The sequence below is a fragment of the Tiliqua scincoides genome, chromosome 1 (assembly GCF_035046505.1).
Source record: "Tiliqua scincoides isolate rTilSci1 chromosome 1, rTilSci1.hap2, whole genome shotgun sequence".
NCBI classification, from domain to species: Eukaryota; Metazoa; Chordata; class Lepidosauria; order Squamata; family Scincidae; genus Tiliqua; species Tiliqua scincoides.
Window position 1 is genome coordinate 307,170,241 of NC_089821.1, and position 14,133 is coordinate 307,184,373.

The following is a 14,133-nucleotide window of genomic DNA, read 5'->3' on the forward strand; positions in this document are numbered from 1 at the left end:
TTTTTTGGTCTAGTGGGTCGTGATAGATTGTCATTTTAAAAAGTGGGTCCTAGTGCTAAAGTGTTTGAGAAGGACTGCATTAGGGTGATCAGAAGCATAACAGGACCTCTTTTGCACTGTCAGGAACTGAAAGAGCACCCTCCAATGTGCCCCAGAATCCGCTGCAGATGTTCCCTTGTTTCAGAGTAGATAGACCAATGCAGAAAAGGTCCACCGGGGTAGAAAGTATAAAAACAACTGACACAGAGAATCTGTAGTAAATCCAGGCATAAGCATCTTGTGGTCAAACTGTATGCAGCAGAGAACTTGCAACCTCCATACGTGGAATACGGGAAGGAGATTTAGGGCAGAAGGTGTGGTCCTGTGGTTGAGCTGCCATACTGCCTGAAGAGCTAAGCAGGAGCAACTCAGGTTGTGCCTTTGGAGGGGTGACGGAAAGCCAAGCAGACAAAGTGCTATTGTCTGTTGTGAGGGGACGGAGTCGCAGTTGAGCTACCTGCAGTGAGAAAGTGGGAGACTGAAGATAGATCAGCTGGCAAGGATGGTTAAGACCATGAGAACCTGCCTGGGGTTGACAGAAGCTCAATGGCGTGTGGCCAGAAGAGACCACCAGACCATGAAGGAAAACATCAGGTGGACTGAGGGTTTTGTGAATTCCTCTCGCAGAACAAAATGGTAAAAATCCCATTGAACGATGGTGGTTGATTTGCCCTTCCTATATAAACTGCCTTGAATGCTGTGTAAAAACAGAGAAAACAGGTATAGGAGTACTTGAATATGGATATAGGGGAGGAGCTGTAGCTCACTGGAAGAGCACTGCTTTGCATGCCGAAGGTTTCAAGTTCAGTCCCTGGCATCTCTAGTTTGGACTGGGAATGTCCCTTGCCTGAAACCCTGGAAAGCTGCTGCCAGTCTGTGTAAACTGGGGATCAGAAATCTTTTTCTTTAAAAGGGTTGGACGTTCAATGACCGCCAAACTTCAGGGTTGCCAAGAACCCAGAAGTGGCCTGTGCAGAGCTCGGCTTGGGAGGCAAAATGCCAGATGGGGAATGGAGGAGCCATCTGCCTGGAATTGCTACGTTGCACAGGGACTCAGCAAGCCTGCCAGCCTGGTGGGCTGCTCTGCCAGCCCATTCCCCATCCAGTATGTGGCAACTTTGTTAAGAGGTAAAGCCTCCCAAGCCAAGCAATGTGTGGGCCAGATTTCAGCTGGTGGGTTGGATCTGGCCCACTGGCCACAGGTTGCTGACCCCTGGTGTAAGCAGTATTGAGCAGTATCGGCTCCGGTACAGGCTGGGAAATTCAGGCACTGTGACACATAGAAAATTCTTTGAGATATAAGGGAGGAGTCAGACGCACCACTGCCATTTTTTTTGTCAGCTACATATCTTAGCATGATGTCTAGTTGGGCATTTAGGCCTAAGCTACTATCCTTCTATCCAGTCTTTAGTTTGCAAGACTTACTCCCCAGATAAATGGGTTTTGTATTTTGGCAGCATTTCCAAGACTGAGAACCTAGACTTACTTGCCTTGCCTCTTATCACACAGGTCTTTCCTCTTGCTAACTGTCCAATGGAGTGTGGATTTCCTGGACTGCAAACTTTCCCTAAAGCTTGTGCCATGAGGATAGCCAGCATGAACCTGCCTGGAGGTCTCAGCCACATGTACGGGGCCGACTTTGTCTTTCCTCATACAGTTGACGAACTTGTTGGGAGTGAGGCTAACAAAAGTGAGTGGAAGCTGACTGGGGGTTCTTTTTATTTCATTCCAATGATTTTCTGTAGGTGAGGATGGGCTGTGGCAGTGCTGAAAGCCAGCAGACCATGCATTGGGGGACCTAAACACTCATAGGTGGTGTTGGATGGTGAGCTGATTCCTCTTCTGACTCCACCCAACCCCACTAGGTTTGGATCTGTGTGATGCACACAGACAAAATTGAAAAAGAGTTCAGCACACGTTCACAAAGCTTTGAGCCCCTTTGTCAAGTATGTCGCATATCCATGAATCGAACAGATGCATGTGCTCTTCCCTACTGGCTGGCCAGCCTGGTCTCTGTAACCACTGCCCTCTTCCTGAGAACAAACCATCATGCAGCTGGTTGGCTGGGAAAAGACAGTGCTGTCTATTTTTATAAATTAATTTCTTCCCCACCCTTCCTCCAAATTGCTATATAACTGGTGTACAGGTGGGACCTCAGTGTCCATTGATTTGGTATCCACTGATTTGACTCACCACTGATACCAAAGTTCACCTTTAAATGCCTTGTAACGGGGGGGGGGGGAAGCATCAAAATCCAATTTCCTACCTTTGCACTGTTAAATAATTAGTTTTGTTCCATTAGATTCCATTATTCACCACATCGAGTGGTTGAATATTGTGTCTATACCAATGCATTCTGGGCCAACAATAGAAGAGCAAGAAACTTGGACGTGGGTCTTTAAAGCTATTTTTCCACTGATTTGGTATCCACTGTATTTTTTTTTTTAATTCACTGGGGGTTATGGAAAGGAACCAGTGGATAATGAGGCACAACCTGTACGTTCAAGCAGCAAAAAGGTTGGCATGGATTTCCACAAGATGTGGGGATGGCCACTAGGTTAGATGGCTTTTTAATTGAGTTAGATAAATTCTTGGAGGATTGGTCTATCATCTGTTAGTACAGTCTGACCTTGGCATCTGCAGGGGTTCTGTTCCTGCAACCCCCGCAAATGCCAAAAACCACGGATAATGAAATCCATGGGAGGGGGCTGGCCTCTGTATCCAGGCTGTGGTTTGAGACCTGGGGAGGTTGTGGGTGGCCTCCCTGGGCCTCAAAAAGCCCCTGGAAGTTCTTTCTTTTCTAAGAACTTCTGGGTTTTGCAGAAACCAGAAGTTTGTTTCTAAGGCCTTCTAAGGACCTTCTGAAGCTTGGGGGTCTCTGAAAGGCACTTCTGATTTCCAGCTGAAATGCGAAGTGCCGTTCAGAGGCCTTTCAAGGCCTGGGGAGGCCTATGCAAGGTCTCCTGCACCTCAGAAGCCTTCCTGGATAAGGTCCTGGAAGTACAGTGAGGGCTGACCTGTGGATTTCATTATCTGCAGATATTGGTATCCGTGGGGGTGGGTTTGGGAACAGATCCCCCACAAATTCCAAGGTCCAACTGTATATTTTATGCAGGAGGAACTATAGTTCAGTGGTAGAGCACATGCTTTGTCTGCAGAAGGCCCCAATTTCCGTCACCTGCATTTTTGGTGGTGGTGGTTGTTAACAGTATTTATATACAGCTTTCAACAAAAAAGTTCACAAAGTGGTTTACAGAAATAATCAAATTAAATTACAAGTGTGCCTCCTTATTCATGGGGTTTCCGTTCCAGAACCCCCTGCAGATAGCGGAAACCGCAGATACGGGTGAACTCCCATCCCCGTGGTCCCAGGATGCCGCGCCCCTAGGCAAGGTGTGCCACACCCCCTAGCCCCCCTCACCTCCGAAGGGGCTTCTGAGCTCAGCAGGCAAAACAATGCAATTTCCAGTTTCACAGAGAAACCGGAAGTGACGTTTTTAATGCCAAATAAGGCATTGGGAGTGCTGGGAAAGTTGGACATCCCCGGCCTCTGCTGAACTCAGAAGCTCCTCTGGAGTTCAGAACTCAGAAGCCCATCGCCTCCAGTGGGGGTGTGCACAGGTATGTGCGTGCTGGGAGGCCCCCGTACCCAGTCCACAGATAACTGAATTCACGGGTATAGGATCTGTGGATATGGGGGGCTCCCTGTATTTGATAATTTAACTAAATTATCACATCACTAAATTATTATTTAAAAGGATTGGGTAGCAGATGATGAGAATAATGTCCGCTTGATACCTGGGAGAGCTACTATCAGTCACAGCAGACAGTTCCAGGCTAGAGGAACCAATGGCCTGACTTGGTATTAGGCAGCTCCATATGTTCCCAACCACTGACAAGATAGAAAAATTCATCAGTTAGGCACTGTTTGGGGGGCCTTTGAACACAAGCCTTATTCCTCGGAGCACCCGCTATGCTATTTCAAAACTAGTAGATTTGGGAATGTTTTCATCTTATTTATTTTATATTCATAGTTTGGGAGAAACAAGAGCTCAGCTTTGTAGTTCAGTTTCAGTCCATTATCTTCAGTGTTCTTTTCATCATGTCGTGCACTAGCAACACACTGACAATAATATGTATACCAGGCTCCTTTGATCACAGCTGGATTGTCTTCTGACAATCACAGGGTTGGGTTGTTAGTCTAAAAAGTTAAGTTTGGAGAGTGCCAGTTATACAGTTTGACTTTCAGATAAGAAGATGAAGAACGTAGGACTGGGAATATGTAATCCCCGGAGTATTCATGCAGAAGTAGCCTTGAGGCAAGCCAAAGCTTCCAAGCCACGGGACACCACAGAGCGGACCTTCACCAATGACATAAGCCCATCACAGCAGCAAGGAAAATGAGGGTATGTGAGACCTCACACAGCAGTTGTTCTGTATTCTTTCTCTTGGTGTGCTGGTGTACAGTGTGAAGAGTCCCCAAGGCATGGCACTTGTCTTTCAAGACAAACAAAGAATATGGTGCACCCACTTTATTTGCGGGTATGGCATCCATGAATTTCACTATCCATGGATGCCACAGATGCTGGGGACCTCTTTTAAAAACATTTTATAAAGTAAAAACAAGTAAGAACATAACCTTCCTAACTTTGTACCTCAAAATCACACTGTTTACAGGGCAGTTTGCTGCAACCCCAGAAGAACATAAGAACAGCCCCACTGGATCAGGCCATAGGCCCATCTAGTCCAGCTTCCTGTATCTCACAGCGGCCCACCAAATGCCCCAAGGAGCACACCAGATAACAAGAGACCTGCATCCTGGTGCCCTCCCTTGCATCTGGCATTCTGACATAACCCATTTCTAAAATCAGGAGGTTGCGCATACACATCATGGCTTGTACCCCGTAATGGATTTTTCCTCCAGAAACTTGTCCAATCCCCTTTTAAAGGCGTCCAGGCCAGTCGCCATCACTACATCCTGTGGCAAAGAGTTCCACAGACCAACCACACGCTGAGTAAAGAAATATTTTCTTTTGTCTGTCCTAACTCTCCCAACACTCAATTTTAGTGGATGTCCCCTGGTTCTGGTGTTACGTGAGAGCATCTCCCTATCCACTCTGTCAATCCCCTGCATAATTTTGTATGTCTCAATCATGTCCCCCCTCAGGTGCCTCTTTTTTAGGCCGAAGAGGCCCAAACGCTGTATCCTTTCCTCATAAGGAAGGTGCCCCAGCCCCGTAATCATCTTAGTCACTCTCTTTTGCACCTTTTCCATTTCCATTTCCTAGAAGCCACTTCTAGGTTACACAATCCCTTCCCTTGTCCCTGGCTCACACCAGGATATCTTCCTGGAGCACAGAACAGTACCCTGCAACCCTACAAATGGCACAGGTTTGCAGTGCAGAGGTAGGGAAGGCTATTTTCTTACTGATTTTTACTTTTTAAAACGTTTTTTAAGAGGGGATTCCAGTATCTGCAGATATTGGTATCCGGGGGGGGGGGGGAGGTGGGTGGAACTGAACCCCTGTGGATACTGAGAGACTATTGCATATACACAGAAGAATATATGTAGCTAACTTGGCAAGAAGACTTACGTCAAGTCAAGAATGCAATTCACCAGTTTTCTCTCTGAGTTAGTTTCATGTATTCATCTAATTCTGAACTTCCACATATAATCTGAAAAATCCTTACAGATCCCATCCTGCTTGCTCCACGAGTGGTCACTTGAAAAATGGCTCTTATCCAAAGTGTCACATGCTCATGGTTTGTTCTTTCAGCTGGGCTACGTAGATTTGTTATTTCCATATCTTAGACCACAGGATAAAAATATAAACGTGCAAATGACAAGAACTTTCACATGAAGATGGTCCTGAAACACACTGGAAAACCTGGTTTGCTGTATATATAGAGTTTACAGACAGACAGCAACCATACCTTCTCCAGGGAGCTGGATCATGCAGCCTACTGGGTGTGTGCTCTCTCCCCAACAGACACAAGATTGTGCACCAGTCTGGTCCCTTTAATGTGCCAGGGCCTTTCAGTGTTGCTGAGGCTTGTCTGCAGTCAGCAGAAAGTGGAACTAAAAGTATGGATCCATACCACACTTATTAGTATAGCATGATACGCCCACTCCCATAGCCAAGAGTTTTAATAATGACTACTCAAAAGTAAGCCCTGCGTAGCAAAGGACCTCAGCAACACTAATTTAAAGCTTCCTTCCTGCAGCTTTTGTCCTTTTTATTACTTCCTGTTCAATGCAGCAGCAGCATGGTTACTGATGAACCGCCTCTTGATTGCACTTTAATTACTTGGTCCCCATACCGTCAGAGAGCAGGAACTTTAATTACAAGAAAAGAAAAATAAAGATTGGGGCACTGCCTCCCTTCTGCTTCCCTCTCCTTCTTTCCCAGCCAGCACTCTACCTCTCCTGTGCTTCTCCTGCCTAAAACTCTCGGACAAAGGCACCTTCCCGTCCTGCACACACTAGAGCAGGGGTGTCAAACATAAGGCCCGAGGGCCGGATGCGGCCTGCGGAAGCTTTTTATCCGGCCCTCAGCTGCTGAGCCATGCTGAGGTGTTACTGATGAAAGGGCAGCCCATTTGAAAATTGAGCTCTCCCATATTTTCTCTTCTGTCATTTGCAGCCAGTGAGTTCCCAAGTGAGAAAAAGTGCTTAATTTTGGTCATGAACTGTTTAATGACATCACTTCCTGCCTAATGACATCACTTTCGGCCCTCAGCAGGCATCAGGAATGCTATTCGGCCCTCTGTATGAAATGAGTTTGACACCCCTGCACTAGAGCATGAACAAATAGCTGGCAAGTGGTAAATGGAACCCACAGCCATCTGTTACAACACCCATGACTCAAAAATGTCTGTTCAAATCCTGCTTGAATTTGTCCCACTCTTCTTATTTGATTTTCTTTTTCTCTTTCAGAAAACTAAATAATAGCGCTTCCAGACCAAGTTAAACATAAATAGCTATAAAATGCTATGGACACTTGTTTTAACCATGATCCAAATGTATCCAGAATGTGAGGTCACCAACTTCAGCTACCAGGAAGATCTGGGAAGAATTTATTCCATTTCACATTCATATCTCTGATCACACATGGAAATGAATAAACCAATTATGTTTCTTAAGACTGGCGAGACATACATAGACATACACAGATTGGTGATCCAGAACTGTACATGACATCCTGGAGAAAGTTTGACTCTAAGGCTCAAACTATAGGTTGATTCTCCCCTCCCCCCCCCCAATCTTTGAGGTTTGTATGTTTTTTAATTAAAAGTCTGCAACAGGGAGCATGAACAGCAGCAAAGGGGCTGCTGTTTAACCCTTTCCCCTCCAGTTTACTCATGTCCAGTCCCCTGGAGAAAAAAAGCACCAGGGTGGGATGGGGCTTTAGGTAAGTAACAGCTTACAACTCTCTGAGGTTGCTTTGCATTTTGTAGAAAGGCACAAAAATCTCACCACTGATCTTCACATTGTTGTTTGAGCCCCAGCCACAGTTGCTGAAATTATTTATTTTAGAATATTTTTTCATACCTGTCCCTTTTACTATGGCCAAAGGTGGCTAACAACCGAACAGAAATAAAAAATAAAAAATAATGCACAAAATCAAAACATAAACAGCACCCAACCATAAGTCATAGCTCTGGGTTACCTGGGACTGGGGTTAGGATCTGGCACAAGTGTCAGATCCTGGCTCCACCCACCATTCGGCCATGGCCTGCTCAAGAGCCCACCCAGCTATAGTCTATTTCTATATTTTGAATGGTTGGTTTTTAATCCTCTTATGGCTGTTTCTGTTCATTTTGAGTTTTTGTTTTTTGTAAAATTGTTTAGTGTATTCTTTGCTACAGAAAAGCAACTAACAACATAGTCCTATGCAGAGGTAAGTCCCATGGTGTTCAGTGGGGCTTTCCTCCCATGTGCGTGTGCATAGAATTGCAGCTGAATCAGTTGAATAATTAACAATAAAGATAATAGCTTGTGATGCTTCACAGTCATGCCTCTTCATAGCAGTGTCATTTGGCTGCCCACTTTTCAAGGGGGAAAAAAAGCATTTGATTTTTACTGTTACACAAAAAAAACCACACAGGCAAATCACTTGCACTCCATCTAAGCTTCCTGGATCAATTTAAAGAAATAACAAGAAAACCTGATTGAAAATGCCATTTCCAACCACAAAAATCTGCTGTTTGTCTTTTTAAAAATAGCTGTGTGTTCAAGGGTGAATAGAAGGAGAAATGAATTATTTCATAACCTGATATACTATACATGTCTGCCTGCAGAGACCATTCCAAAGCTACCCATTCTGCTCAGAATCTTTGGTTTATTAAAATATCATGCTTTTCACCCATCTTTTTCCCTTCTAAAAATTGGATGTTGGCCCCCCCCCCCATTATGGATCCCCATTGCTTCCTCAAAACATTATTTGCATAAAAGGAATTGAATAATTGATAGCTAGCAGGCCCTGGTGTGTAGCTCAGTAGAGATTTGCCCATGATCAGACTGCGTCTCACACGCAGCGCATAGCTTGTTTAATGGGATGGAAGCTGACAGGTTTTCCATGTACCGCTGCTATAGAACTCATAGCTTTCAAATGACCTCCATGTACTTAGCTACTTTCCTTGTTGATCCTGCTGCTTTCTTCCTTCCATTAACAGGAGAACTCTTAGAGGAAAACACTCCATCAAGTACTAGGCGGTTTTGGCTCAGAAGATACCTCACACTTCTGTACCAAAAGAAATCTGTTGCAAAATCCATTCTCTTACAAAAGACTTACACTGCCAGTGGGGTTTCTATTTGCAAACACCAAAATTTTGGAGGGGTTTATTTCCTTCACAGAAAGGTTGCAAATACTGAATGAAATCAAATATATATATAAAATCCTCAAAATGATTCTTATATTTTGCAAAGCACCTGGGCACGCTCAGTCTGCAACCCAGATTCTTTAAGATTAATCTTCTCTGTTAAATGTGTATGAATCGCCTTGAATCTTAGCAAGGAACGGATTTTATAGTTCTTGATTTTGAGGCAGGATTTACTTAGGCTTTATGTCCCAGAGGTTCCCCATTCAAATTCTTGTTGGCAACCTTCAGTCTCGAAAGACTATGGTATTGCGCTCTGAATGGTGGTTCTGGAACAGCGTCTAGTGTGGCTGAAAAGGCCAATTCGGGAGTGACAATCCCTTCCACACTGGGAGCAAGTGCAGTCTGTCCCTGGTCTGTCTCATAAGAACATAAGAACATAAGAACAGCCCCACTGGATCAGGCCATAGGCCCATCTAGTCCAGCTTCCTGTATCTCACAGCGGCCCACCAAATGCCCCAGGGAGCACACCAGATAACAAGAGACCTCATCCTGGTGCTCTCCCCTACATCTGGCATTCTGACTTAACCCATTCCTAAAATCAGGAGGTTGCGCATACACATCATGGCTTGTACCCCATAATGGATTTTTCCTCCAGAAACTCGTGCAATCCCCTTTTAAAGGCGTCTAGGCTAGACGCCAGCACCACATCCTGTGGCAAGGAGTTCCACAGACCGACCACGCGCTGAGTAAAAAAATATTTTCTTTTGTCTGTCCTAACCCGCCCAACACTCAATTTTAGTGGATGTCCCCTGGTTCTGGTATTATGTGAGAGTGTAAAGAGCATCTCCCTATCCACTCTGTCCATCCCCTGCATAATTTTGTATGTCTCAATCATGTCCCCCCTCAAGCGTCTCTTTTCTAGGCTGACGAGGCCCAAACGCCATAGCCTTTCCTCATAAGGAAGGTGCCCCAGCCCCGTAATCATCTTAGTCGCTCTCTTTTGCACCTTTTCCATTTCCACTATGTCTTTTTTGAGATGCGGCGACCAGAACTGGACACAATACTCCAGGTGTGGCCTTACCATCGATTTGTACAACGGCATTATAATACTAACCATTTTGTTCTCAATACCCTTCCTAATGATCCCAAGCATAGAATTGGCCTTCTTCACTGCCGCCGCACATTGGGTCGACACTTTCATCGACCTGTCCACCACCACCCCAAGATCTCTCTCCTGATCTGTCACAGACAGCTCAGAACCCATCAGCCTATATCTAAAGTTTTGATTTTTTGCCCCAATGTGCATGACTTTACACTTACTGACATTGAAGCGCATCTGCCATTTTGCTGCCCATTCTGCCAGTCTGGAGAGATCCTTCTGGAGCTCCTCACAATCACTTCTGGTCTTTACCACTCGGAAAAGTTTGGTGTCGTCTGCAAACTTTGCCACTTCACTGCTCAACCCTGTCTCCAGGTCATTTATGAAGAGGTTGAAAAGCACCGGTCCCAGGACAGATCCTTGGGGCACACCGCTTTTCACCTCTCTCCATTGTGATATTCTACTACAGTTACCCTGGGGGCTGGGGGCTAAAAATAGGCCCTCAGTTTGGCTGTACTTGTCGTAAGAGGTGACTAAACAGCCACCGGGTAGATGGGACTCGTCAGCCTAGGAAGGCAGCTCATCTAAGAGAAGGAAACTCTGACCTCAAACCTCCACTGCCTTGTGGCTACATCCAGTTCTGGAAAAGGCTTCAGGAGTCAACCTCGAGGCAAAATCAGGAGCCGGAGTCCCTTAGGCAGTTCATGGCTGAACACAGTCACGTTCTGGCAACTCCTGCGACGCCGCTGGAACCAACCGTATTGGCTTCTGCCTTTCCATTGGACCATTCCAACGACGTGGAGAGGGGGGATTTGCTGCATGGGTAACAGCCTATCCTCCATACCTTCTTTACCCAGGCTTCGCGCACTGGAGAGGACACTCCAACTTCGCCATACGGCGTCGGCACAACACGGGAAGCAGCAGTTTACCGGTTATAAGTCTTTGCTCGATTGGCGTAGAGCATGACGCCAGGGGCTGCTTCCGACAGTGGGAGAGATCATTGCATCTCATTGGGCAGCTACCGCCCGCCTTAAGCTGGGCAGTCCCCAGCCAGTAAGGTGTTGCCTCGCCACGGTCCGTTAACCTCATGGGGTGCGTGGGGTTTAGGGTGAAAACCGACAAGCGGATCGACAACTCTGCACCATGCAACAGAAAACAGAAAACTACTGCCCTAAAGCTGGGCACCTGGAACGTTAGGACAATGACACCTGGCTTCTCTGATGACCTGCAAGAAATAGACGACGCACGCAAAACAGCTGTCATCGACATGGAGCTGTGCAGACTGCAGATGGACATTGTCGCCCTTCAAGAGACTAGGCTGCCAGATTCCGGATCTGTCAAGGAGAGAAATTTCTCATTTTTCTGGCAGGGAAAACCACCAAACGAAACCAGGGAACATGGCGTTGGCTTTGCGGTCAGAAATACCCTGCTGAAATCCATCATCCCACCTACTGTGGGAAGTGAAAGAATTTTGTCCCTGCAGCTCCAGTCATCAGCAGGACCTATCACTCTCATCAGTGCTTATGCACCGACTCTGTCGTCTCCAGCAGAAGCCAAAGACAAATTCTATGATGACCTGGCCACCACTGTCAAGAAAATCCCTGTAAAAGAGCCATTGTTCATCCTCGGCTATTTCAATGCTAGAGTTGGTGCTGATAACAGTTCATGGCCCACTTGCTTAGGTCAGTTTGGCACTGGGAGGATGAACGAAAATGGCCAACGCCTGCTAGAGTTTTGCTGTCATCACAGTCTCTGTGTCAGCAACACGTTCTTCAACACAAAGCCCCAACATAGAGTCTCTTGGAGACATCCAAGATCAAAGCACTGGCACCAGCTCGACCTGATCCTCACCAGACGCTCCAGCCTTCCCAGCATCAAGATCACACGCAGTTATCATGGTGCTGCCTGCGACACTGACCACTCCCTGGTGTGCAGCAGAGTGAAACTGCAAACAAAGCGACTGTATCACACGAAAAAGGAAGGAAGACCTCGCATTGATACCAGCAAGACCCGGGATCAGAGGAAAGTGGAGGAATTTGCACAAGCGCTTGAGGAATCTCTTCCAGGCCCAGCCGACGCAAACGCATCCAACAGATGGGAACATTTCAAGAATACCGTTTACAACACCGCCTTGTCCGTATTCGGCAAGAAGACCAACAAGGCGGCAGACTGGTTTGAAGCCCACTCTGAGGAGTTGACACCAGTCATTGAGGAAAAGAGGAGAGCTCAAGCAGCATACAAGGCCTGTCCCAGTGAGCGCAACCTGCAGGTCCTCCGAACTGCTCGCAGCAAAGTCCAACAGACTGCCAGGAGATGTGCTAACGACTACTGGCTCCAGCTCTGTTCCGAGATACAGATAGCAGCTGACACGGGCAACATCAAGGGGATGTATGATGGTATCAAGCAGGCCCTAGGTCCAACACAGAAGAAAATTGCCCCTCTGAAGTCTGCCACAGGCGAGGTCATCCAGGATCGGGCGCAGCAGATGGAACGCTGGGTGCAGCACTACTCTGAGCTATATTCCAGAGAAAATGTAGTCACCGAAGAAGCACTGAACAACATTGAGTGCCTGCCTGTGCTGGAAGAGCTTGACAGTGAACCAACCCTAGAAGAACTTCATGTGGCCCTGGACTCCCTTGCCTTTGGCAAGGCACCTGGAAAAGACAGCATCCCTGCTGAAGTCCTAAAATGCTGCAAAGAGATCATTGTCACTGAGCTGCATGAAATCCTCTGTCTCTGCTGGAGAGAAGGTGGAGTACCTCAAGACATGAGGGATGCAAACATCATCACGCTGTACAAGAACAAAGGTGACAGGGGTGACTGCAACAACTACCGCGGCATCTCTCTCCTTAGCGTTGTAGGAAAGCTGTTTGCCCGAGTTGTACTAAAGAGGCTCCAGGTACTTGCAGAGAGCGTCTATCCAGAATCGCAGTGTGGATTCCGAGCCAACAGGTCCACCACTGATATGGTATTCTCCCTTAGACAACTGCAGGAGAAATGCAGGGAACAACGACAGCCACTCTTTATAGCCTTCATAGATCTCACAAAGGCTTTCGACCTGGTCAGCAGAGACGGCCTCTTCAAGATTCTCCCCAAGATTGGATGTCCACCCAGGCTCCTCAGCATCATCAGATCTTTCCACAAGGACATGAAGGGCACTGTTGTCTTCGATGGCTCCACATCAGACCCTTTTGACATCCGAAGCGGAGTGAAGCAGGGCTGTGTTCTTGCACCAACCTTGTTTGGGATTTTCTTCGCTGTCCTGCTGAAGCAGGCCTTTGGAACTGCAACAGAAGGCATCTATCTCCGGACCAGATCAGACGGAAAGCTCTTCAACCTCTCCAGACTGAGAGCAAAATCCAAAGTCCAGCTGAAATGTCTGCGTGACTTCCTCTTTGCCGACGATGCAGCTGTCACTACCCACTCTGCCAAAGATCTCCAGCAGCTCATGGATCGTTTTAGCAAGGCCTGCCAAGATTTTGGACTGACAATCAGCCTGAAGAAAACACAGGTCATGGTTCAGGATGTGGACTCACCTCCCTGCATTACAATCTCTGAGCATGAACTGGAGGTTGTCCATGACTTTGTGTACCTTGGCTCAAGGATCTCCGACACTCATTCTCTCGATACCGAGCTAAACAAGCGCATCGGTAAAGCAGCTACCACGTTTTCCAGACTCACAAAGAGAGTCTGGTCCAACAAGAAGCTGACGGAACATACCAAGATCCAGGTCTACAGAGCTTGCGTCCTGAGTACACTTCTGTACTGCAGCGAGTCATGGACTCTTCGCTCACAACAGGAGAGGAAACTGAGCGCTTTCCACATGCGCTGCCTCCGACGCATCCTCGGCATCACCTGGCAGGACAAAGTTCCAAACAACACAGTCCTGGAACGTGCTGGAATCCCTAGCATGTATTCACTGCTGAAACAGAGACGCCTGCGTTGGCTTGGTCATGTCGTGAGAATGGATGATGGCCGGATCCCAAAGGATCTTCTCTATGGAGAACTCGTGCAAGGAAAGCGCCCTACAGGTAGACCACAGCTGCGATACAAGGACATCTGCAAGAGGGATCTGAAGACCTTAGGGATGGACCTCAACAAGTGGGAAACCCTGGCCTCTGAGCGGCCCGCTTGGAGGCAGGCTGTGCAGCATGGCCTTTCCCAGTTTGAAG

The 14,133-nt window shown here is 47.0% G+C and overlaps 1 protein-coding gene across 1 annotated transcript in view; it reads left to right on the forward strand.

The window, feature by feature from the left end:
• The window catches only part of LRRC9 (leucine rich repeat containing 9), a 64,201-nt gene extending 59,784 nt beyond the window's left edge, over positions 1 to 4,417 (forward strand). Inside the window, 3 exon segments of the mRNA XM_066612364.1 lie at positions 1,549 to 1,729; positions 4,289 to 4,370; positions 4,372 to 4,417. Coding sequence (XP_066468461.1) covers positions 1,549 to 1,729; positions 4,289 to 4,370; positions 4,372 to 4,417 — 309 coding nt within the window.
• Positions 4,418 to 14,133: the final 9,716 nt, after the last annotated feature.